This window comes from Panthera tigris, chromosome D1, assembly GCF_018350195.1.
Source record: "Panthera tigris isolate Pti1 chromosome D1, P.tigris_Pti1_mat1.1, whole genome shotgun sequence".
Taxonomy (NCBI): domain Eukaryota; kingdom Metazoa; phylum Chordata; class Mammalia; order Carnivora; family Felidae; genus Panthera; species Panthera tigris.
The window spans coordinates 55,220,583-55,247,963 of record NC_056669.1 but is presented as its reverse complement, the minus strand read 5'-3'; the positions used below and the strand labels follow the sequence as shown (position 1 = coordinate 55,247,963).

General features: G+C 36.2%; 1 protein-coding gene across 11 annotated transcripts in view; it reads left to right on the top strand.

Moving 5' to 3' along the window:
* The window catches only part of EMSY (EMSY transcriptional repressor, BRCA2 interacting), an 85,913-nt gene that overhangs the window by 46,472 nt on the left and 12,060 nt on the right, over positions 1-27,381 (top strand). For 8 of the 11 annotated variants that reach the window (XM_042957387.1, XM_042957383.1, XM_042957382.1 and 5 more), the window contains 8 exons: positions 3,199-3,348; positions 5,925-6,095; positions 12,651-12,787; positions 15,183-15,356; positions 17,169-17,367; positions 23,803-23,967; positions 25,674-25,829; positions 26,877-26,918. In XM_042957387.1, the coding sequence (XP_042813321.1) occupies positions 3,199-3,348; positions 5,925-6,095; positions 12,651-12,787; positions 15,183-15,356; positions 17,169-17,367; positions 23,803-23,967; positions 25,674-25,829; positions 26,877-26,918 (1,194 nt within the window). The remainder of the gene's footprint in view (positions 1-3,198; positions 3,349-5,924; positions 6,096-12,650; positions 12,788-15,182; positions 15,357-17,168; positions 17,368-23,802; positions 23,968-25,673; positions 25,830-26,876; positions 26,919-27,381) is intronic. The other 3 variants (XM_007078935.3, XM_007078937.3, XM_042957386.1) reach the window with 2 other exon arrangements.

Sequence of the window (27,381 nt, the reverse complement as noted above, 5' to 3'; positions counted from 1 at the left end):
GGGTCCCTTATAATTCCACATGAATTTTGGAATTCAGCTTATCAGTTTCTATAAAGAAGTCCAATGAGATTCTGATAGGGATTGCATTGAATGTATAGGTCAGTTTAGGAGTATTACCATCTTAATGATGTGTTAAATCTTTTGATCCATGGACACGAGATGTTTTCCCATTTATTTAGACCTTCTCTATTTCAACAATGTTATGTGCTTTCTAGAGTATAAACTTGGCACTTCTTTTGTTAAAATTATTCCTAAGCATTTTTTTTAAGCTATTGTAAATGGAATTGTTAATTTCATTTTTTGGATTGTTCATTGGTAATTTATATAAATGCAACTGACTTTTCTGTTGATTTGATATCCTGCACCTTTGCTGAACTCATTATTTAGTTCTAATAGTTGTAGGTAAATTTCTTAGGATTTGCTATATAAACGATCATGCCATCTACATAGAGATGATTGCTGCTGTTATAGTCTGGATGCCTTGTATTTCTTTTTCTTCTTAATTTCTCTCATTAGAGCCTCTAGTAAAATAGCTTTCAAGAGTGGACATCATTGTTTTGTTTCTTTTTCTTCCTTTTTATAAGGAACTTTGGCAACAAATTCTCTCCATTTTTGTTTATCTGGTAAAGACTTTATTTTGACTGCATTTCTGAAAGATAGCTTTGCTGATTATTGGATTCTTGTTTGTTTTTTTGTTGTTTAATGTTTATTTTGAGGGAGAGAGAGAAAGTGCACAAGGCGGGGTGGGGGGGGCGGGCATTGAGAGAGAGAGAGAGAGAGAGAGGGACAGAGGGACAGAGGGACAGAGGGACAGAGGGAGAGGATCCCAAACAGAATCCATGCTTAGCACAGAGACCAGTGAGGGGCTTGATCTCATGAATCATGAGATCATGACCTGAGCTGAAATCAAGAGTTAGCCACTCAACGAACTGAGCCACCCAGGCACTCCTGATTGTGGCTTCTTTGAAGGAATAGTTTCGCAGGTCTACTTTTAGTATTTGTTCTGACCATAGGAGGGTTCCTCTCAGCTTATTTATGTCTCAGTTCTCTCCTGTAAGCTGTCTGGCCTATTATCTAGGTTGTATTTTTATTAAATCCAGAAATCTTCTTCCAGTTGCCTTTCATCACATCCTCTACAGTTCTCGAGAGCTTGAACTTCTCCATGCTCTATTGCAAGTGAAATCAGTTCCTTTGGGAAGAGATTACAAACTGTTAATTACCTGTTTCTACCCTCAGGTAGCTCTGGAGCTCTGGGGGTAATAAGGTCAATGGCAAGCCTCTCTCTGAATGACACCCCTGCTCTAGAAGCTGAGCACTCAATGAAGGCAAGAGTGGGAGGCTGGGCAGGAGCCTGTTATCCTCTTGGCTTGCTTCTCCTGCTGGTGGAACCACCACCTCACAAGGCAGGGCAATTGTGATCAGGACTCCAGTTTTCTCAGTGGCATTGTGTCCAAGGTATAGCCTTTGTTCCACAAATTGGGGGATTGTCAGAAGAAGGGAACACCCATCTCTTGACATCACTTGCCTGGGACTTAGCAATATGTACCTGGGGCCAGGATGAGGTAAGCTGGAGTCCTGCTGCTCCTCAGAAGAAAGCCCTCCAACAGGGAGCTTCAGTGAAAGGAAACTGTGTTCTGCAGTCAAGGCAAGTCAGGTTCTCTCCTCTGGAGAGGAGTCTTTGCCTCACTCGTAGTGGGTAACAAGGAACGGATCTGGTTTAAAAACCACAGATCTCTCCTTTCTTACTGAATTTTTCTACATGTTGAATAGATGTTTCTTCTTTTGTCCTTGAGACTGTTTCCAGAGCTTTTCATTGGTTATCATTTTACTGGTTCCATTAGGTGAGCAGATTAGCAGAGCTAATCTAGTTTTAGGTGTACAATGTAATGATTTGATATATGTATATATTATAAAATATTATCCCAACAAATTGAGTTAACATGTAATTTTTTTTTTTTTTTTTTTTTCCTGAGGATGAGAACTTTGAAGAGGAATGGTTTTAAATACATTGTAATTACCTTCTTTTTACAGGACTGTAGAATTGTCTTGTGAAATTGTCTGGGCCTCCTGCTATTTATTGGTGAAGGGGAAGGAGTTCCTAAAAATTTATTTTAAGGAAATTTGTCTGTTTAGATACTTGTCTTTTCTAAGGTCCATTTTGATAAACAGTATTTTTCTAGAAAATTATCTGTTTGATCTAAATTTTCAACTTATTTACATAGGACTAAGCCATGTAATCTCTAATGATTCCATTGTGTTTTTTCTGTTGTTTTGGGGGGCTTCTTTTTATGTGTCTTAAGCATTATTGTAATTCACTTATAGGGTAATACTATAAAAAATTTTTTCCATGCAGCTTCACTGGTTATGATTTATTATAATAAATAATAGTTTCTTTATCTCTACAATAATAATAGTTTATTGAATTCTTGCTATGTATTAGGCACTTTATAATTTTGATTTATTTACTGATATTGTCTTTATAGATGAAAATATTGAGTTATAGAGACTAAATAATTTGCCCCCAGTTATTCCTAGGTGTCATAATTTTAGCTTCTTAATTGACTACAAGAAATTTAAAATTATTTAAGGTTGTTAAATGAACAGATTTGTTTGCTTTCTAATGTCTCAATCACCATCCATAAAGTAATATAATTTTTATTTGCCAGTGCAATACACTGTTATGTAGATTATTTCAGTGAAGTTTAGCAGGGCAAAAGTGTTACCAGAATTTCCTCAAACAGTTATTTGTACTTAAATTTGTAGTTTGCATGAGAGATTCATTTTATTTTTTATTTTATTGTTTTTGAAAGATTTCTTTTCAATGGATATTTTACATTTGGAAAGTGAATGTAACAATTATAACATTTAAATAAAAATTTTGAAAAATGTAAAAAAATCCACATCACTACACTAATTGGGTTTGAAAACTCTTTATATGACATAATCATAGACAAAAAAAAAACCTTTTTTTTTAAAGAAGTTGTTAATAGCTTCTGTAATACCTTAATTATATTCTTGAATGAGAAATTAGGAAAGATGGGAATTTGAGGACTACAAATTGAGAGTTTCATCATTATGGAAAAAGCTTCTCTTTTGGCAAGACTGAGTGACTGTGTGTAACTGCTGCCCTCTTGGGTTGGTATAAGGAATATGTTTTCGAAAATAATTGTACTGAGATTTCCCTTTCTTCTTTCAAAGGTGTTAAAATCATCACACAACAAGTTCAGCCAAGTAAAATCTTACCTAAGCCAGTGACAGCAACTCTGCCCACCAGTAGCAATTCCCCTATTATGGTGGTTAGCAGTAATGGTGCAATTATGACAACTAAACTGGTAACCACTCCTACTGGTAAGTTTGCTTGAGCATTAGTCCATTCATTCATCATACGTTCATTGAGTAATTTCTTTGTAGCAACAACGTGCTACACTGGGGATATAGAGATAATGAGACCATTCTTTAAGAGCTTTTCTTGACTCCCCTTTTCCCCCCAATGAAAATTAGCTCTCTCTTATTATTGTCATGGTCCTCTGTTCTTTTCCTTTATAGCACATACTACAGTTTCTAAGTACTTCACTACTTGTTTGTTGATTTGTTTACTTAATTAGACCATGAGATCCATGATAAGGGACCATCTCTGTTTTATTCACCGTGTATAGAGAGAGCTGGTCTTGGAGTATGTGTTTAGTCAGGATTTGTTGAGGGAATGGAAACACGGTCTCCTAGCCCACAAGGATCTCACTTACTCTTAAGAAGTTGAGAGTCTATTACATTGCCATGTAGTAAACATTGCTCAGACTGAGAGAAGCACAAGATGCCGTGTTGCTCAGATATGGGAGCAACCAGGCTATGCCCAAGGAAGTGACAGTGTAGGACATTTTAGATAGTACCATCCTTTGTGTTCTTGAGCAGGTTACTAATCCCTGTAATCTTTTCCATGGTCTATTTAAATGGGACAACAATACCTGTACCATAGGTTATTATAAGAATGAGAGGAAATCAGGTATGTAAAGTCCCCAGCAGAGTGCTCAATAGTAATTACTATTAATTTACATTAGAATTGGTCATTACTGTTATTTTAAATTTGTGTAACTCTTACCAGATTTTTTTGAGAGGAGCCAATATTTAGATGATAGAATCTAAAGAGTGTAAAATGGTATCTGTCTCAAGTTTATAAAGATACCATTTATGGGCCAGGATGTAAAGGTTTGTATAGACATTACCCTTCATTTCCCTTAGACTTTAATATCTCCACTTTTAGCAGCAAAACAGACTTATGTTAAGAAACTTGCCCAAAGTCACACAGCCAATAAAAGGCAGATCTGGGGTTTGAACTCAGTCAGATCTGTTTGACTCTCAGATGTGCTTTTTTTTTTTTTTTTTTTTTTTTTTAATTGTGGTATATAGAGAACATGCATGAGATTTACCATTTTAAATGAATGGTTCATGGCATTCATTGCATTCACATTATTTTGTAACCATCCTCACCATCTGGCTCCAGAACCTTTTCATCTTCCCAAACTGAAACTACCCATTAAACAGTAACTCTCCATCTCCCCTCCACCCACTCCGCCCTCATCCCAACAACGATTCTACTTGCTGTCTCTACAAAGCCTTGGCCTAAAAAACACTATTCTTGCATTACATTTATCATACTTCCCCCAAAACTTTTTCCCATTTGGTATAAAGATAGTAGTGTTATATATGTATGATTCTTTCCATTAGCGAAAGGTAGTGAAAAATAATAATGTGTCTGTCCGTGCCTTTGTATCTACGTTAGAAAAAGTATTCCTATTTTTAGAGCAAAAGCTTAAATGGAAAATTTTTTGTTATTATAATTCAACTGATTCACCTTACATTTGTAGCATGTTTACTTTGCACTAGATTTTTTTTTGGATGCAGATGTATGTTTATAAGGAATTTAAACTAATTCTACCTAACATTCTTCCCCTCTGCCTTTTTTGGGTAGTGATTGTATTTAAAAATTTTTAAATGTCTTGCTAAAAAGCATTTTTGTGGGGTGGGGTTTGTTGAGAATGGTTATCACAATGACCATTATTATGAAACTTTTTTTTCTGTTGAAGATGTTAGTCTCAGTCATCTTCATTCTCCCCCAGACTAGTAGTTCTTTGCTTAGGAATAGTAGTTCTGAGTTACTGTATTTGTAGGAAACTACAATGGGCTCATCTGGTTAGTTTTTAATTCCTGTTTGGGAAAAGAAAAAAGTCCTTGGAATAGTGGGAAAGAGTGTAAAATCCTTTGAGAGACATGAAGAAAAATACTCTAATGGGTCAGTTAGAGTTGAGGAAATATGTAAATAGTGAACTTTTTAGACTAAAAGAAATATTCCTGGCAACTCTTGGCAGCTTGAACTTTAATCTCTAGTAAAATGATGGAATAACTCTTTAAAAGATGGAAATATATTTAGAGAGTAGCAGAGTACAAAATAGTAAAAGTTTATAAAATTTTAAGCAAACAATACTGCCTTATTTGCTGAGTGCTGACATTGGGTTTGGCACTGAGACAGTATGAAACAGATGCAGAGACCTTAAAATCTATAACAGAAATATCTAAAACGCTCTGGCAGGAAAGATGATTAAATTTAAGTTTCTTTTGGCATAAAACTAGTGGAAGAAGGGTAGTGGAAGAAAGGAATAGAGTTAGTTATATTTTTTCTTGGGGTTAGTAATTTGATGCGACACATCACAAAATTTTATGTGTAAAGTTAATTCAAATTGACTTGGCTGTAGTTCCTGCTATGTGCATTGAAAATTGGCTATAAATTGTTACTTAATGTCTTGACACCTTGAAATTCCATTTTCAAGTTAAAGCAATATAGATTACATTGAATTATAGTTAAACTGTGTAAATTGTCATTCTTCTATAAGTAATGACAAGTTTTTCTTTTGACTTTTCCCTTTTTATAGGCACACAGGCAACCTATACCCGGCCAACAGTGAGCCCATCCATAGGTCGGATGGCTGCAACCCCAGGAGCTGCAACCTATGTGAAAACTACCAGTGGTAGCATCATTACAGTAGTACCCAAATCATTAGCTACCTTGGGGGGCAAGATAATTAGCAGTAATATAGTTTCTGGTAGGTATATCTGAAATATGTTGAAGGTATAGGTAACAGTAAGAGGAAAAACCATATTTCACTGTTCAAGGATTCTGTCTGATCTCAGTTTTCTGCTTAGAAATCTGGAGCTGTGTTTTTAGTCGTGATGTTTAGTGTTTAAGTATAGTTTTTATTTCTAATATTAAATCTTCACACATTAAGCTTTTGATAGTTTTAAAACAGAAAGAACATTTAATTGTTTTCAATCAGAATAGAAATACTATGATTTGCATTTGCATAGGGATTTTTCATTTACAAAGTGTTCTCCCATTTGTCACTCCTTTCCAAACTGATAAATCCGAAAAGTTGGTTTCACCTGCACTTTACAGATACAGACAGATTTTAAGTTTAGAGAGATGAAATTGACCTCTTCAAGACCACACAAGCTACATAGTGGACGAAAGAACTAGGGTTTATTCATCTAAATATGTTTGAGGGAACCATATCTCATCATTTCAATTACTAATGTCACTTTAGCTTATTAAAAATAAAAATATTTCAATGCTTTTCTTTTCACCATTATATTGATAGTTTACTTTTAAAAAACAATTTACCCAGATAGTGAAAGCTAATATTTATTAGTATTCAGAAACCTTACCTGGTTTTTATCAGCTCATTAATTCCTGGAGTATTTGGGTTGTAGACTCTGAAGTAGAATGTTAACATAGCATCTGTTTTCATTATTATTTTTTAATTAAAATGATGTAAATAATCTCTCATCAAGTAAGCCCTTGTGGACTTTGTCTGCCATTTTTGTAGACTAGCCATATTTTGTATGCCCCAGGTGAGTTGTTCTAACAGTTTAAAGTGAAGGGATTGACGTTCCTGGCAGTATACGATATTGCTGATAATTGAGGGAGTGAAAAAAAGAAAAAAAAAGCCACAAAAACAAAGCAGGGCATGGTATTGGCATAACGCACTATATTTAAAGCTGCTAATTTTGGCTCTATTTTTTAGTGTAAGTGAGAAAATCCAACGTTTGCCAAACTGAGGAGGGTGAAACCAGTAGGGAAAGAATCATATTCTAGCTTTAAGAGGATTTTTTTAAATAATACAGTGAAAATTCAAATTATGATTTATTATGACAGTATCTTAAATGGTATAGAGCACATTCTCTAAAACATTTTTCAAAAAGTGATCATTTTTCATTGGTGTGTAACTTTTTATGACCGTAATGGTTTTTCTTTACTCATATATGAATTCATAATAACCTTACAGCTTGAAGGAATGTCTAGATATCATGAGGCTGCTGTTTTCAGACCTTCTTTAGGATTTAGCGGCTTTTGTACCAGGTTAGAGCAGCACAAGAAAGCACATTTTCCTAGAGAGGTGGTGAGATGTATACCCTGTACATGTATACATTTTATCCACATTTGCATGTAAATATTAAGCAACTCCTGGTTAGTTGGTATTTCAAGTACATTGGGTATACATGAGAAGAGTTCTTAAACTTTTCTGCACCATAGGATATACTTGGCACACAGTTCAAACAGTGTTGTTCATTGCATCGAGCTTGTTTTGTGTCTATCTCTGCTTCACTGTTTGACCCTTTTATTTTAAGGAATTTCTCATTTCTGACTGCTCTAAACTGATCCTTATGTTACATAGCAATATTCTTTATAAAGATAGTTCTCTTATTTTATAATATTTTGTTATTCCATGATTGTGGGATTACAGGTTAGTTCATAGTAGTTTTCAGTCCCTGCTTGTCTATTCTTAGTAAGCTGGTAAACCTAGTTGGATGAGTTTAGATAATTCATAATTAAAGGCTGGATTCTAGAATCTATGCCTACCCCACTCCCCTACCCCCTGAACAAAAATGAAATGGTTTTCTTAAAATATACCCAGACATCTACCTGTAAGAATAGAAGGCTTTAAAAAGAAAAAAATGATACTTTCCTCTCATTGTGGGTAATTGGAAAATACAGAAAGATACAAAGAAAATTAAAAACCCACAATTTTTACCATCCAGAGAAATATGTTAAAATATGTGTATATATTTCTGTTCATTCCTTTTTCTATTCATTTATTTTGGTTATAAATGTGTGTATATATGTCATATATATGTTTTTAAAATTATATTGAGATCTAATATAATCAGCTTTTGCCTTTTTTTCATGGGATAAGATTATTTTCCTATTCTTTTAAATGGATCTTGACACCTCCTCTGCCCCCACTTAATGGCTGCACAGGGTTTCCTTATCTGATGCACCATATTTAGCCATTTTCTCATTGTTGAATGTTTTAGATTGCTTCTAATTTTTTTGTCATTATAAATAATCCTGCGATGAGCATCATTATACATAAATTATTATGTGAAGTCCTTACTTCCTTTCCTCTGGAAAGCAAGGTCATGCTTCCAGAGTGCTTTCTAGAAAGGTCAAGTTTTTCTTTTCATCAGAATAAGCAATTAAATGGAAGATATGAACTATTTTTTCAGTTATTTAACTCCTTCATGTCAGATACTTATGTGTAAATATAGATAGGCTTTTCAGATATGTAAGTTTTTTTGTGAGTTTTGTTGAGGGTTGGTTGGTAAAGGAACCATGCCTATGTTATGTAGAAGATTGGATCCTTTGGAGATGAACTCATTAGGACATTGAGTCCTTGACTCTAAGGACATTATGAGAACCTTTGGCAATGGCAAGACTTGATTTTTATTCTTCTTTTGATCTTCAGTACAATGTTCAGGCAAGGAGCTAGTGTTTATATATCTTTTGCATTCGTTCGTTCGTTTGCTCATTCTTTGAGCAAAGCAACATAAACCATTACCCAGGAGACCAAATTGTCAGGGTGATGTAAAAAAAATCTCTGAATAGTAAAATCTGGGCCATTAAATTAGTTTCTTTAAGCGATCCTGCCATACTGCTCACATTTTTACAGGAATTGTATTTTTAAATAGAAATCCCTGGAACACATCCAGTATCATAGTCCATGATCCAAATGTGACTTAAGAGTAATTTGCACCCATTGTATCTTAAGTCTTTATAAGTGGAGACTGTATAGACAGTGGGTTCTCTGATAGTCTATGAGCCAAATTCTGGGCCGGGTGCTGTGATACATGGGGGATGCACATGAGATGCATTCTCTGCCCTATGGAATGCTAAACAAATGAATTTTTATACATTCTGTTGTGATGTGAGAACTGTAGTTGGACTACTGTGAAAGTGTAGAGGAAGACCTTTTTAAAAAAATGAATAACTATAACATAGTTATCAATTGAAATATAGAAATATGCGCACTGGAACTTTAGATTTTTATAACTTGATAATTCTAGTTATAAACTTTTCCATTTTAAAATGACACTGTATTTGCTTTTCCTTATGTTATGCCTTTTTCTTCTGTTTTCTAACATCCTCCCCCTCATTTTGTTAAAGCTGGTAAACTTGGTTTGCAACTGTCTCATAAATTGATAGATCCCTGCAATGGAAAGGATTAGATGGTGACTTAGATACAAATGTAATTCACTTGCTAAGCAAGTTTTGCCAAAAAAAGTGGTCCTTGTACTTTGGTTAAAGCTTGGCTAACATTTCCTTGAGATAGCTTTTTTTTTTTTCCAAGTTTATTTATTTTTGAGAGAGACAGAGACAGAGCATGAGTGGAGGCGGGGTGGAGAGAGAGAGGGAGACATAGAATCTGAAGCAGGCTCCAGGCTCTGAGCTGTCAGCACAGATCTTGATGTGAGGCTCAAACCTGGGAACTGAGAGATCTTGACCTAGGCTGAAGTTGGATGCTTAACCAACTGAGCCACCCAGGGGCACTTCTTGAGATAGTTTTTAATGCTTACTTTCTAAAAACCCTTTCTTTTATTAACCAAATATATATATGTATATACATATGTATCCATGTATATATATACACGTATATACATATGTATACATGTATATATGTATACATATATGTGTGTGTGTGTGTGTATATATATATATATATATATATATATATATATATATATATATTTTAATCTTTATTTAGTTTTGAGAGAGAAAGAGAGACAGAGTGCAAGCAGGGGAGGGACAGAGAGAGAGGGAGACATGGAATCCGAAGCACGCTCCAGGCTCTGAGCTGTCAGCACAGAGGGGCTCGAAACCACAAAATGTGAAATCATGGCCCGAGCCGAAGTCAGATGCTTAACTGAGTGAGCCACCCAGGCACCCCTTATTAACCAAGTATTTAATGAGGCTGTATTATTGAAGGAGTCATCACAATCAATCATGTATGAGGGATTGGAGTTAATTAAGAGTTGAAGTTGATAGATGTGAATAATGGGCAGTGTGGTTTTTGTGGCTCTTAACAGCTTACTGTTCAGAAACTACAGATACAGGGAAAAACATTCGTGAAGCTAGTGTGTGGATAAAAGTGCGTTTTTATGTAACCTGACTGTGTTGCCTTGGACTGACAAGACATCAGATGATGGCAAATATATTAAAATGATATATGAAGTAATAAAATTGCCAAAAATTGACTAGAATATTCTTATTCTTGGTGCAGTCTCATTACTACAACTCTAGTAAGGAATGCTAAATTTTTCCAGTAGAAAAGAATAAAATTTTGTTTAACTTTTCTTCTTGGGAACATATTAATCAGTCATGTTTTTAATGAGTACCTGTTATGTGCTTAGTCATTTGATAAATGATGTGCAAGCCTATAGAAGAACAATGTGACTTGCCTGTTTTCATGGGCAGAGGAAATCACAGGCACAGAGGTAGCATTGCAGCTCATACGCTCAAGTACCAATGTGGAAACCAACATACTGAAGGAGAGGTATATATTGGATAATCCTGCAAATTAAAGTCTGACAGAACCTGGAAACCTAAGAGGAATTTGGGCTCTGTGTGACAGATAATAGGAAGCCATAGTGAAGAAGTTACTTGTTAGACTAGTGTGTGGCATGTATTGTAGGGTAAGAGTTGGAACAAATAAGATCAAATTTTTATTTATTTATTTATTTATTTATTTATTTATTTATTTATTTATTTTCAATATATGAAATTTATTGTCAAATTGGTTTCCATACAACACCCAGTGCTCATCCCAAAAGGTGCCCTCCTCAATACCCATCACCCACCCTCCCCTCCCTCCCACCCCCCATCAACCCTCAGTTTGTTCTCAGTTTTTAAGAGTCTCTTATGCTTTGGCTCTCTCCCACTCTAACCTCTTTTTTTTTTTTTTTTTTTTCTTCCTTCCCCTCCTCCATGGGTTAAGATCAAATTTTTAGATTAAGGGTCAGTTCATACAGGATTTTGAAACCTAAGAGGGAAAGTTAGAACTAGATAAAATAGGGATTAGGAAGGCTTTTTGCTTTTCACTTTTTTGAGTAATCTCTATACCCAGCGTGGAGCTTGAATTTACACCCCCTGAGATCAAGAGTCACCTGCTCTGCCGGCTGAGCCAGCCAGTGGCCCTAGGAAGGTTTTTGACCAATTTGACCAATGTTCTGGGTTCTTGACATGACAAAAAATTTTTTCAGGATGTTTGATATAACAGGAGCTTCAGATCTATTTGTATGAAACTTGCAATAGGGAGAAAATACGGGAAACTAAAAGAGATGAGGGTCTATTGAGTCAACATCAATAACATTTTGAAAGAAGACATGTGTTGGTGACAGATTGAGTTCATTCACATACTCGACTGAACAACTATTACTGAATAATTGCCATACAGTATGTGCTAAGCACTGAGGAATTAGTGATACAAAAAGATAGAGTGTAGAGCGCAAGGGGCTTTTGTTTTCTTGGGTGATACAGGGAAGACAAGGCAAGATTTGTACCAGGATTTCCAGCCATGCTAGTCAGAAGAATATAGGGTACAAATTTGATAGGTATAAGAGAAGCAGATTGTGGAAGGATGTGGGGAAGAGGGCATGATAATATGTTTGGCTCAGTAGATACAGGTCTATGAAATAGATCTTAATTGTTGAAAATACAAATTTTTTTGTATAAATATACACATTGGGATATCATCCTCAGACTCCTCAGAGTGCTGCAGATAACAAGAGCACATGTTTAATCTGTGACTTGGTCTTTGAGTGTTTATTTTTTTTGATCACACAAATATAAATGGCTTATTCTCATAAATTTTCTCAAGAGTCTAATGTTATGTGAATTTTGATAAGTATTTACCTCTCTCTTTATATTCTTTTAGAAGAGTTTTCCCATCACACCAGTCAAAAATAGATATAATACTGGGTTTGGGGAAGTATTTGTCAAAGAATACAGATTTAGATTTCAGTTAACTAGTTAGCGGAGGAATATTGATGGGGAAAATGATAGTGATATTTTTAGATTCTGATTTTGGTGTGTAGGTTTTCAAATTCCAAAAAGATGACCGCTGTAAAAGTCAATTCTTAACACTCTCTCATTCTAGGACAACTTGTGCTTATTGTTCCGAGCCTTCATTTTCATCCTCATGACAGCCTTCATGTCATCTCGGGATGACACGGACTACGTGTGTTAATTGTGTACAACATAAACAGAAATAACCAAATATCACTAGTCCTTAACTCAGGCCTCCTTTTCTCCCCCCTTCTCTAAGGAACGACTACCAAAATCACTACAATCCCAATGACTTCCAAGCCCAATGTGATTGTTGTGCAAAAGACTACAGGAAAAGGAACGACCATTCAAGGCCTCCCGGGCAAAAACGTTGTCACAACATTGCTAAATGCTGGAGTAAGTAAGAGCTTGTACTGCAGACTCAGCAGTCCACTGAGGATTTTAAAAACCAGCTATACAAATATTTGCCTAAGGACTTCAGAACCCCACAATAGCCTGTATGCTTGATTTACCACTACTGTGATGTAATAACTGTTAAAGCACCACTAACTGATGCCATTTTTCACAGTAATTCCTAAAACACGTTGCTCATAACTGGGTTGCTTATGACCATGATTTAGATGCTTAGCTTGGTCCAAATGGAAGATTCCACTGCCTTAACTACAGGGAGACCTCTGTTAGAGGACAATTTTACTCCTGCCTCTGGCCAGTAGACATAAGCCTAGTATGGGCCTCGGCTGGGCCAAGTGAGATATTTAGGATTAAGAAAATTAATTGAGAGGGTTTTACTTTCATTTTACCTCTTTGAGCTAGTTAAAAAAAATAGCACATAACAGATTTAATTTATAGTTCTGAAGGCAATTGTGCAGAGGTTTGGAGTTAGACAAACCTGGGCTTTGTCTCTTATATTGTAGTTTGACTTTTGGCAAATTTATTCAACCTCTCTCATCCTTAATTTCCTCATTGGTAAATTGGTGATTATGATCTTTACCAGTGAGTTTGTTCAGTAACTGGGAGCTGTTTTGAAAGTGCTTAGGACAGTGCCTGGCACATAGGATGTCACCAATAAATAGTAATTGTTATTACTTGTGGTGCTTAACTATTTAGGCTTGGTAATGTCCCTACTTTGCTAGAAAAAAGAATGTTGTACTTCATTGCAGATCTCTGGTAGTTTCCTAGGCATCACAGTCTTTAAAATGTTGGCATTAGATAGTTCCATCATGTTGGAAAACATAGATTGTTCCTAGTGTGAGTTCACATGGTAAGCCAGTAGTAAAGCCTGGATTAGAATTCAGATTTTCAGAACCCTTTTATAGTTTGTTTGGCAACTTCCTAGAATTTGATATATAAGATGGGATGCCATGTACTCTTAAGTCCTGTGGTCACAAACATTGAAGAGTTGTGTATGAATCCTAGCTGCCACATAATATCTAAGAGCAACATTTGACACAGGAAATGATAGTAAAACAAGCAGATCAGAGCATAAGACTACACATATGTATATGCTCCTCTACTCAACAGCTTGCTCACCTGGGCATGTCCACACACATACATCAGAAGAGATTTTTTTAAAAACAGCCTGCTAGTTGGTTTTGATAGGCTTTGAATGGGTCATTATAGTTGGACCAAGCCCATCAAGCTGTTTAATATATAGGCACAGCCACTTGAAAACTAGTGGCTGTTGGCAAATGAATTAGAGCTCCTCCCAAAGAAGCTGCTGTGAAGGGTGTGTGCGTATTAAAATAAGTAATAATATGATTGACAGGCACTTTATATTTTCCTTAGATTATTATAGCAGATAGTTAAACTTGTGATTTTTATAATCATATTTAGTTCTAAATTGAGTGATTACCTTTGGCCAGCTCACCTGGGTGCTTTGTTTTTATGGCTACTAAGTTGGATGGCCACACATTTAGATGATGATGACTGAAAGTTATAAACTAAAAAGGTGAACCTTTTTCCTTTCAGTTTTATGGATTTTAACTTGTAAAATTTTAATAATTTAGTAAAATCACTGTCTTTGAATTTAATTTAAGAAAGCTCAAGTATTGATTCTATAAATGACCAGAAGATGGTACTTAAGAATAAAGCAGACAAAAGTACAAAAAATGGTGAAAAGTTAATGGGCTTAAACTACCTAGTTAATAGACTAAAGTGATATTAGTAACATGCTAATAGTAAAATGTGGGAAATGCACTGTTGCTGTTTTTTTTAATTTTCCCATATAACCTCAGAAAGATTGTTAATATGTGCTAATTCCCTCTCTTGCCCATGCTTTTACACATGGACATTCTGCTATTTAGCCTTATGATTTTGTATTTGGGGAGCTTAGTTTATTTATATGTGTACGTTTAGCTACTGGTATAATGCACAGTAATTTTTTGTTACATGAGTGTTTATTTCGGGTAAATTAGAAAATGAAGATAATGTTGGGGTGAGGGAGACCTATAATCTCTATAATTATTCTTTTATAATTTCCTGACTACTCTAATGTATGTATTCTATGAATGGAATGGTGTAGTAAGTATTCCCGTGTGAGATAATTTTTAAAATTTCACTCATCAGGAAATGATTAATGCCTTCTTTGGACAGAAAATTGGGCAGAGGACTTCTAGGACCATCTCAACTAAGTCTAGGATTTGTGATCACCTGGAAACATTGTACTTTGCTGTTTAATTTACATTCCTGTTCCTATCATCCTGGTAAAACCTCTCCGCGATTTTTCAGTAAAAGGACAGTTTTTATCATTGAAATACATAGAAATCTCATATATTCACTGACTTTAATTTAGGGAGAAAAGACTATTCAGACGGTACCAACAGGAGCAAAGCCAGCTATTATCACTGCTACGAGACCCATCACCAAAATGATTGTAACTCAGCCAAAAGGAATAGGTTCCACAGTTCAACCAGCAGCTAAAATCATCCCGACAAAAATTGTTTATGGGCAGCAAGGGAAAACACAGGTATGCTGTAAGATATGATGAATTTTCTTGGCTCTGGTATATTTCAAACTTCTAAAATTCCGTGTTAGAAATTTGAATGAAAAGATCAGTAATCTTTAAAAAAATAAGATTGTTAAAAGTTATGACCAAATGTGTGTAATTGTCTGTTTTCAAAATGTGTGTTTTTCTCTTCAGTACTTTTTGGGGGGTGGTGGGTATCTAAATATTTGTGCCATGTCATAAGCAAAGATTGGAGAAAAAAACTCCCTTAGAATAAAATTTGCTGAAGGTATTGTTATTTGAGAAGTAGGTGTTTGAGAGAGAGTGGTAGTTGTTTGGAATCTCTCAAAGCAAAGTATTTTTTATAAGTTAATATGGCCTTTGAAAGCACTTTATTTACTTATAAAATTTATTTTACTTGAAACCTAAATAATGAAGAAGCTAGAGAACTGCTCAATTGTCAAGCAATAGAAGATAAGGGAATTTTTCTGGAAATTTGCCTAGAAAATTGAGGCTCAGGATTTAATCTTACATTGCCAGGGTACTATTTATTTTGTGAGAATATCAAAGGAAGTAATGTCAGCTTTGGTTGAGAAATGGTATCCTAGAATTTTTGTAAAAGGTATTAATTTGCTTTTAGAATGCATTCCCTCAGAATCATAGTCAAATAGTTTGCATATCTAAACAAATAAGTTTTGTGATTAGAAATAAGTCCAAATTGCCTTTAAGTTTCAACTGTAACAATTTTCACTTGCTCCATCATCTAAGTCATAGTATAATCCATGTTTTCATTCTTGAATTCTTGAATGAGTGACTTAATAAGAGTCTGGAAAGGTTTAGAATCTTACATATGGAGAATAAAAATAATTGTGGTGAGTTAACATTTTCATTCCAGGCACCCAATTGAAGTCAACTCCTAGAGTTCAAATTTTGAAGTAGAATAGTTCAGTTTGAAATTTTTCTCCCATTTTATTTGTTTTAGTGTCTGTGGTTTTGACCTTTGCCAGGAGTTGATCTGTTGTACCGTATTGCTTCTAATGATAGTTGTGTAAGTCAGTGTTTCTCCTGAGATTTCTTCAAAGATGACTTATGTCCCAACCATATTTACTTTGCACAGGTGTCTCAATTAGGAATTTCATTTGGTTGCTAATGAAAAGAAACCTGAAGAATGGTGGTTTAAACAAACTAGGGTTTTGTTTTTATTATGTTAATAAATATTCAGGGGGTGCCTGGGTGGCTCACTTGGTTAAGTTCCCGACTTCTGCTCAGGTCACGATTTTATGGTTCATGGGTTCGAGCCCCACATCGGGCTGTCTGCTGTCAGTACAGAGCCCAAATGATTGGGCTTCGGATCCTCTGTCCCCCTCTCTCTCTGCCCCTGCCCTGCTCGTGCGCTGTCTGTCTGTCTGCCTCTCACTCTTTCTCTCAAAAAAATAAAATAAATGTTCAGAAGGAAGAAATTCTGGACTGTTATTGTGCCATTGGGAATCTAGGCATCTGAAATCCATGGTGGGTGGCTGGCTGTCATTCTAGTGTATAGCCAACAGACTGTAAATGACTTCTGAAGTCATTATAGACAAGAAAAAACAGGGACAGAGCCTCTTGTCAGAATTATGGCTGTTGCATTCTGGCATGTACCATTTAAAATGTTGTATGTGGCTTGACTGTAATTTGTTCATAGATGGAATTAGTCTTTGATAAACAATGCTGTGCCCAAAGCATAATTAATGTACAGAATGCTGTTTCCCATGTCGGGAAAATATTAGTTCATGACTAGAAGTTTTAAATAGTGCTCTAAAATTTAAACTGGGTATATTTCTGCTTTTCTTGTAGGTTCTTATTAAACCCAAACCAGTGACATTTCAAGCCACAGTTGTTAGTGAACAAACAAGGCAGCTGGTCACAGAAACATTACAGCAAGCATCTAGGGTAGCAGAAGCTGGTAATTCATCTATTCAAGAGGGAAAGGAAGACCCACAGAGTTATACAGATAGTAGTTCCTCTTCTACAGAGTCCTCCCAAAGTTCCCAAGGTAAGATCCATTTTACTCCTGACTTATCGTAATTATTACCGACATAGTACCCTAGTTCCGAAATAGTTGCATATAGGGATTTCAAACAAACGTGTGCTTTGACTTGTGGAGTCTTTTGATTTACTTTCTTTTGTTTGATACGTAATCAGTGAGCTGAAGTTTTGTTTTTGGTAAGGCTTACTGTTATGTTCATGATGGCATGGCATGATGTTCATCCAAAGTTACCAAATAATTGGTAAACTTTAGATGATGATTTTGACAGGTAGGTATTATCAAACTGGCTAGTGCTGTGATTCTTTTTGTTTCCTTCTGGGTAAGAAGAAGTATGCAGGAAAGTAAATGTATCTTTTGAATGGTTATTGTTGAACCTTGAGAAAGAATCAGAGTGGCCAGAGGTGGGCCATGAGTGGGCTATAAATAGAGTGACCATACATTGCCGTTTGCATAGCACAAGTCCTCGTTTATATCTGTTCTAGCCTAATTATTAATAGCATGCCTTTCCACTCTCACAGGTTTCCTAATTTAGATGATACTGTATGGTTGTCCTAATTATAAGAAAGGAGCTATGAAGCCAGACTCCAGAGTAGGGAAGCTCTTTATCCTCAGTGCTATCTTAGTTATGTTGTTCATCTAGGAAGTCTCTTGAAATAAATTTTTAATCATAAGCTTTGAGACCTGCAAATCTCATACTCATGTCTATCAGTTACCTTAACTGCCCTTATTGTCAGGTGGTGGGTGTATTTATGCCTATGCTTGCTTGTATGCTCGGATGCATCTAATAAGCAAAGCTGTTTATCTTCCCCTGGTCATCGCTCTCTCACTCCATTCCCTCTCCTCACTTCCCCATTATTCTCTCAGGAGTGCTTTCTAGGTATCTTCATTTTTCTACTGCAGATTCTTCATATTATACACTTTTATTATTTTAGTTCTTTAAAGGAGTCTTCCCAGATTAGTGGGAAATTCAGATTGCTTACATGGTTCATATTGCTGATTATTCCCTTAATCCATTACTTCAATTATTTGACAGTTACTTATTAGTTTATACTACATACTAAGCATTGTGCTAGGCCCTGTAAACATTGAGTAAAATATAGTTCTTGTTAAAATCTAGAGTAGGGGATTAAAAAATACACGTGCATAACTTCAGTAGTAGTTTAATAAGTTTATTAGTAACAAACAAAAATGCCGAAGGCTAAAAATTCACATTCCAGTGAGAAAAGGATAAGAAAGCTTCACAAAAGAGATAGCATTTGAAATGGTCTTTGAAAACTCATCAATTAAAAATAAATAAAAACGTTGATTTTAACAAACTATATGGCACTCATTTTACAAAGTAGATAGTTTTCTTCAGCATATTATCAATGATAGTAATATTTTCTGAATCAATTTACTGAGATTTAGTTTATCATTCTATACTGATTATAAATTAGTCTCTGTACTAGTCACCATGGAGTGATGCTTATTATCTATTTCATTCTATCTTTATTTCTTAATGATTTGATATTTACAGATTCCATTCTTACTTCAACACATCAGCTGCATTTCCCTCTTTTATTTTTAAGCCTCTGGTTCCTTGAATAATACTAGCCATTTTTTCCCTTGAGAAATATTTTTATAGAGAGCAGGTAAAATATTTAGCTCATGAGTTGGTGCTAAGAGGGGAACATGAACAGTAGATGTTTTTATATCCATAATCTAGGGTTCTCCTTTGTTTTTTTTGTTTTTTTTTTTTTTTTTTAATTTTTTTTTTCAACGTTTTTTATTTATTTTTGGGACAGAGAGAGACAGAGCATGAACGGGGGAGGGTCAGAGAGAGAGGGAGACACAGAATTGGAAACAGGCTCCAGGCTCCGAGCCATCAGCCCAGAGCCTGACGCGGGGCTCGAACTCACGGACCGCGAGATCGTGACCTGGCTGAAGTCGGACGCTTAACCGACTGCGCCACCCAGGCGCCCCTCTAGGGTTCTCCTTTGAATTTGCTAGTCTTTATCTGAGGGAGCTATGAGCCAATCATTACTTCCCAAACATGCCATTTCATTAGGCAGTCTTCAGTTTTCATTCTAAGAATGGGACAAAAGTTTGGCTATTTTTGGAAGTAATTCCATCTAAGGTTTTCTGCTGTTCAGTCTGTTATTATACATGGTTTCATGTATTTTTATTTGTTCTGTATCATCACATATTTTTTCTTTTAAAAATATTCTGTAATATGGAAAAATTTCAGTTCAGAATAGGTATATCTAATATAGTTGACTATAAAGCCAGTTATTATAATCTACATTCCTCCCCCCTCCCCACCCCCCTGCTACTGTCTTTAGTGCATTCTCACAAAGACCAGGAGCTGGGAATATATATGCTATGATTTAAAGTGAAAGAAAGGGATAAAGATTTTGGTCAGTCTAAGATCATGCTGGTTTTCAAACTATACGAGGATCAAACCTAATGGAAATGTAAGCACTACATAGCAGTTCATTTTTCCTTTATATTGCTTTTGTGGTTTTTGCCCCTCCCCTGCTTTGGTAACTTTTTCTTTTAATGTAATTTCAGACTTATAAAAATGTTGTAAGAAGAGTTAAAAAGAACTGTGATTTTTTTTTTTTTTTAAGATTTTTTTTTTAATGTTTATTTTTGAGAGAGAGAGCACGCAAGCAGGGGAGGGTCAGAAAGAGGACAGAGGATGCAAAATGGGCTCTGCACTGACACTAGGGAGCCTCATGTGGGGCTTGAACTCACGAACCGTGAGATCATGACCTGAGCCGAAGTCGGAGGCTCAACCGACTGAGCCACCCAGGCGCCCCAAGGTGCCCCAAGATTTTGTTTTAAAGTAATCTCTACACCTGACGTGGGGCTTGAACTCATGACCCCAAGATCATGCCCCCCCAGATTTTAAAAAAAGAAAGAAAAATTTAAAGATTATTTATATTTTGTTTATTTCCAGAAGGTTTTAAGGTGGATTGGGTAGAATACAAGATTATATGAAGTAAAATGAAAGAGAACAAGGAGAGAAAACCAAGAGTAGGGATTTAAGATGGATTTAAGGTATGAGGTAAATACGGAAATGCATCCTGTATACTATATAAAAGACATCACTTTAAAAAATGCATAAGACATCACTTTAAGGAGGTCACAAATTTGTTTCTAGGGTGATTTTTCCAGAAGCTTTATGATCTCAGTAGATTACGGTGAGGGTGGGGAATAAATCCAGGTTAGGCAAAACATACTTACTACAGAACTTTTCAGAGCCGTTATGTGCTAATACATATTGTGAAAAATGAAGAGTGGTGTATATAATGTAAAACACTCCCCAACTTTTTTGACCATAGAACCTTTTGCAGAACATCTTGAGGAACTAATGTTCTCTGAAACATTTTGAGTGATGCTGTCTAGGCAGTTACGTACTGTGAAGGCCTTGGGTTTTAGGACAGTACTTCAGAGGGAAGGTATATATTATATCATAGAAGGGACATAGACATCTTAGGTTTAGTTTAGAAGGGATGATTTAGATGCGTAAGGCATCTGGGAATCATTTTATATGAGGAATGGTCAGTGGAAACAGGACATTTCTCATGGAGAAGAGAAGATGAGGATTGGGTTGGGGACATGGGGGTTGTCAGTTTTCCTGAGAACTGTGACGTGGAAGAGGGAAAAGAATTGATCTTTGTGGATACGTGGACAGAAACTAGAACCACTGGGTAGACAGGAAGACCTGTTTTCCATTTCATATAAGAAAATTTTCTCATTGTCATAACTGCAGAAATGGAAGGAAACTATATTAGAAAGTAGTGAGTTCTCTGGTGTGGCAGTTTCTTTTTTTTAATGTTTTTATTTATTTTTGAGACAGAGAGAGACAGAGCATGAGCAGGGAAGGGGCAGAAAGAGAGGGAGACACAGAATCCGAAGCAGGCTCCAGGCTCTGAGCTGTCAGCACAGAGCCCAATGCGGGGCTCGAACTCACAGAGTGTGAGATCATGACCTGAGCTGAAGTCGGACGCTCAACAGACTGAGCCACCCAGGTGCCCCTGGTGTGGCAATTTCTTGATTGGTGGGGGATATGTGAAGATTTTAGTATAGGATTGGTGATAGCATTAAGTGAACTGTTAGATCCCTGCTAGCTGAGAGGTCTTACTATTCTATGAAAGTGTGTTATAGGCCTTTTATGGTAAAGTCACAGGAGGCATTCTTCCACAGAGATGCCTGATCTGCCTCTGCATATAACAGTACAGTGTGTATTTCTGGTACCTAACAGGCAGTAGATGTCCAGGAAATATTTGTTAAATGACCCATGGGGAAAGACATGTGAGGGTTAGCGGGCCACCATCCTCATAATCGAATGGTACTGTGAGATCAGGCCCTTGGTGTCTCGGTTATTGCACCCTGACCTCAGCATCAGACTCAATAGGCAGTAGATTTATCTAGTCTAAGAAGAAGCCAAGAGTAGAGAGGAAAATCACTCAAGGAATGGTTTTCACATCTAGGTTCACACACTCATTCTTTGTCTCAGCTGTTGAAGTTGCCGCAGTGATACTGTGTGATGATTGGCTCTTCTCTGGGTGTGGGCAGAAAGAGTGAACCATCTCCCCAGTCCCTCCCCACAGGATAATGTTATGTGCGTTGATGTCTCTGACAGGTGCTCCCATGTGGAAATTTGTTTTCCTTTCTCAGTCTATTTCTACCTTATCTCTCTACAGATGCAATCCTTGCTTTCTTTTGGATTTTCAGTGAATGTTACAGTATTGGGTTGCAGTCATTCCGTGCCTGTAGGTTCTCTCACCTAGCCAAGGAATACTTACATTGCCATGAGAATTTCTTAAATTTGAGAACGTAGGTTTTATAAAAAGAATGATTCCCTAATAAAATTAGTTCTTTTGGGTGTAAGTTCTATTGTCTACTTAGAATGAGTAAAGAAAAATTGTTATGTGCATCACATGACATTTGGCATTATAGGATAGTGTCCTTCAGTCTTCTAGAATTTGGGGGGAGGGTATACCTCCCTGGTGTGGCATATATTCTACTCAGTGTTTGAGGGGCAGAGAATACAGTTTGTTAATGGTAATTAAAAATTCCAGTGCTATCGTATATTGATTTGTTTTCTTTGGGAAGGCTTTTTTCTTTTTAAGAGTCATTTTGCCTTCCCCAATCTGTTTGGATAACTTTGTGGTTTTCAAAAATATAAGGTTCAAAGAAGGTTGAACTTCTGTTGAATTTATTCTCGTTTATATGAATTTTTTTCATTCTTCTATGATGCTTTCACTGACTAATCCAATTCAAAGCAGTCTTTTTCTTTCTATATATTTGTCTTGTTTGCCCTAGTCATTTGATTTTTCCCAAGAATACAAAGCTATATGTATGTTTGTTTTAGGTCTCCTCCATTGTAATCTAAACTTGGCGGTGGGGATTGTGCCTCTATATCCTCCATAATTTTTGTCCTGTATGGTGTCCTGGACAAAGGAGTTTAGGAGCTTAATAATAGTCTAGTCCAACCTGATTATTCTGCAGATGGAAAACTCAATAATTTGTTGCTTCGTTTGATGCACATTTAGTATTTACTTGCCTACCTTTAGCATAAATATAATAAGCCTTGAATTAGGGCCTTAATTTATTTTCAAACTAACACAACATCTCAGAATCGAGAACTTTTAGGACACAGCAACAATAACATTTCTGTTGTCCTTCATAGTTTATGAAGCTCTTTTACATATATTATTTCATTATATCCTCAGAAGTCCTGTGAGGTAGATAGGTAATTTTATCATTGCCAACTTAGAAATAATGACACTAAAACCCAAGGACTCAACTTGCGAATAATAGATAGAGCTGGGGCTGTAACCTAAGACTTTGAACTCTGATGTTATACGTGTGCTATTATATCATCCTGATTCTAGATCATCTATCCATTCTTGTTATTGGCGGACAGGATTTCTTTTCTGTAGTTCAGCCATCCAAAAATAAGTAATGTTGACTGGATGCTCAGGTTGTAATACAAAACACATTTTCAGATGCATTGGGGAAAATAAAGACTCCTACAGCATTTTGTTCTTACTATACACAAACATACATCTACTTAGACAAATGCACACCTATTTATTATAGCAGTTATCACATTGAATTGTAATTTGTCTTTTTACATGTCTGTCTCCCCAACCAGATTGTGTGCTTCTTGAGCATCCTCTGAGTACTCTGTAAGCTCCTTTATATCCTCAATGCCAAATATAGACTCCTGCATATAGGTGCCCAGTTTGTTGAATCAGTGAATGAATGAATGAGTAAGTGAATACAGACATGAAAGATATGCCCTGTGGGGGCTTACAGTCTTCTTGGGGAGATAAAGCATGAAGTTTACAATAAATACAAAGATTTAAAAAAAAAAAAAAAACAAATTGTTTTTTTTAAGAGAAACTTTGTTTATAGGGTTTTTTTTTTTTAACTAATATAAAACAGATTCCCAGCCTGTAGTTCATGTAATTGCTTCCCGGCGTCAGGATTGGTCAGAACATGAGATTGCAATGGAGACTAGCCCCACCATAATTTATCAGGATGTATCCAGTGAATCACAATCAGCTACTTCAACAATCAAAGCTCTATTAGAACTCCAACAGACAACAGGTATGAATTCACATGCTCAATTGAATGAAGCATGTTTTCTCTAGAGATGGGTTGTGCTAAAATACTACCACTGTTATATTTTCTTTGTTATTATTTGAGCACATTTCCCCCCTCTGGACTGGTCTATAATCATTGCTGCAGTCTGTTTACTTGTCAGTTCAATAAGATGTGCACAGGAGTACTAAAGGATAGACTAGTTAGGGAAGAAAAAAAATGGCAGAGCCCTTTCTTTTCTGTCTCCTGCTTGAAATGGGCAATCCTGTTGCCTCTTTCACCAGAAGGGAGTAGTTTCTATCATTTCTAAGCACAAGGATAGATGTGGCATAGATGTCAGTTCCATTTGAGAAGAGTAGGAGGCAGATTGAAGGGCCCCTGCCATCCTCCTTGATATTGGTGGGGCAATTTTGTGGTCATAAAACACCATTGATGGCCCTTGCTAGCATTCTAATTGGTTTTATCTTTATATTTTCATTGTATCATTTAACCACTTGAGCTTCCATGCAAAGCTGCCCTCATTTAACAAGATCCCACTAGTATTTCTAGTTACTAAATATCTTCAATAAACTAGGCAAAACCCATGTTAGTTATTACTGACTTTTCTATTACAATCAGTCAAAGATTGTTAGAGTATTTAAGGGACCTTAGCAATGATCTCATCCAAGCCTTTCATTTTATGCATAAGTAAACTGAGATCCAGAGAAGTTACCCAATTGGTTAGTGGCAGAGTTAGACTCCATGCCTTTTGATTCCTAATTCAGTGTCCTCTCTACTTGTGGGGTGACTGTGGTATTATTTTGGTTTGGTTTTGCTTTCTTTGTTTAAATGATTATCTTGATTTTGTCACTTTATATGCTTCGTGGGAATAATCTGAATGATCACTCAGTGGACTTAATTACTGGTAACTAACTATTTGTTGTAACATCCACCTTACACTAGCCAAAGAATATGAGCACTTAGTATCTTTGGTTAATCTTTCTATTGGTGTTACTTTTGGCCTTAGGCCTTTCCTTAGTTTCTTGTTTTTGACATACTCAGCCATTTCCATTAATGTCTCACAGAGGGTGAAAACCGAGTAAGTAGATTTTATAGAAAAAATGACAAGATAGAAAGTAAATTTATCCATGGAACCCATTCTTGATCCCAGACCACTCCATAAAACATTTTTGTAGGAACAGAGAGGTCATTTTTTCCTAACACTGAAGATTTTTGTTCTTTAAGAGCCATTGAATACTTGGTAACATTTCTTTGGGGATTATCTTAAATTTTTAATAGATCAAATTAAACTAGTCATTGTATTGTCTGTTCTGGGTAGGTATGATCTAGAGCAAATCATGCTGTATACTGCCTATTCACCCTTTGTTTTCAGGTTGGTAAACTCCAGAATACCAGGAACTACCTTGAAGAAGGGTAAAGGAAATGTTCTAAAAGGAGTGTGTACAAGGGAAACCGATTTTTTAGCCTAGTCATAATGGGGGATTTTAGTCTGATTGCATATGTCCTTCTTGCTAGGCTGCTGGTTATGGTTGCATAAGTTGTGCCCATACAACCATATAGAGCAGTCTGCTTTTTTCATTTCAATTCACTGTCTCCTTAGTCACCGCCAGTCGTGGCACCCCAGAGGTCTGGCTCATTATTCCCATGGACAACTCTGGTTTTGATACTTGTTTGTAACAAAAGTTAACTTTTCCCCTGCCTTTTCTATGCAGTAAAGGAAAAATTGGAATCTAAACCAAGACAACCCACTATTGACTTGAGTCAGATGGCAGTGCCTATTCAGATGACCCAGGAAAAGAGACATTCTCCTGAGAGTCCATCCATTGCTGTGGTAGAGTCAGAACTAGTTGCTGAATACATCACTACTGGTAGGTGTCCTCTTAAAAAGTAGTATTATGGTAGGAGAGCTACCTTTCTGGATTTGATGGGATGGTTGTTTGGGGGAGAATATAGTTTTTATATTTATAGATCTTTTTCCAGTTTGCTCTGAAAGCAAATTTTCATTGTCCTTGGGACTTAACCCTGTCTTTAATGACTAGGGAAGAAAACCAATCAGTTGTTACAAACTGGCAGCTAATAAAAAATTGCAAGTTGGCCATAAATAACGTCTGTGAATATAGGGTGACAGTTGTAGAGAGAGGATAAAATACCTTTTACGAAGAATAAATATTTTGATGCATCTAAATTTTTTAGTTTTGGTGGAGGGGAGAGGGGAGGGGAGATGGGTCAAGGGAGAAAGGAGGTATAAAATCCAATACCTTTTTTGATGTAAAGAAAAAAAATGTGGGAAACTTTAAGTCCCTGTAAATACTTAGGAGTTCTGGTGGAAGGCAAATTAGGCATTTGTTTCAAATGTGGTCTGGCAGCAAAACACTAATGAGAGTTTTGGATGGCATAGATAGAAAAGTGGAACAGGAAGGATAATAGATTCTTTCTCTTGTGTTCTGGCGAGACCACACCTGGAATACTGCCTTCTGTTTTGGACGCTTCGTTACCTTGAGATTTGAAATAGTTCAGAGAATAGTAATGTGAATAATTAGGGGTTAGGAGAAATGACTTACAAGGCAATATATAAAGAATGCCTGTCTTGAGTTTTCTTAAGCAGTAATTAAAAGAGAACGTAAAGTTACAGATACTTAAAGGATGTAAATACCAAAGCAGAAGAGGGACTGTATGGTATCATATTTGGAGATATTTTTAAGACTAACGGGTTAAAATTGCCAAAAGGGAAAATCCAGTTAAAGACTATGGAAAGCCATCTAGCATCTTTCTTCAGAGATATTTAGCAAAAAGTTAAATAAAGCAGAGGGCAGTATGTTGGGGAAATCAGTATTAACTTCTGGGGATAGACTAGATTATCAGTTGGTAAATAGAAGAAAAGACCTATGATTTCTTCCCTTACTTATCCTTTTCAGAACGCACTGATGAGGGGACAGAGGTTGCTTTTCCCCTTCTAGGTAAGTGGTGTGCATCCATTTGTAGCATAACTGAAGGTAAAATATTGTTGTTTTGGGGGGAACCAGTTAAATGGATGCGCTCTACTCTGATCTGGTAGAGGAAAGGTAAGCTCCGCTCAGTGAAAAGGAGACTTTCCTTTTGCAGGAGAGTGGGATCCTTTCTCAGAAGTGAGCAGTTTGACATTGGAAAAAATAAAAGTTGTTTACAGAAATAAATGACTGTTTTATCCTGTTCTTATGGCCCAGTTAAGGTCAATTCAGCTGTTTTCTGAATGTTCACTCTGTGACCTCCTTCCATGATCTTCTCCCCATCATATCCTCAGCCACATTAAGCATTTTCTTTGACTTCGAACCCAGCTCCCTAGCCCTGACCTCTTGTATTATCCGGGAGTGGGTATTAGTCTTCTCTGACGTTTCTGCATGCTGGGGAATTACTGTGAAGAGATTTGTAGTATCTTGAGTG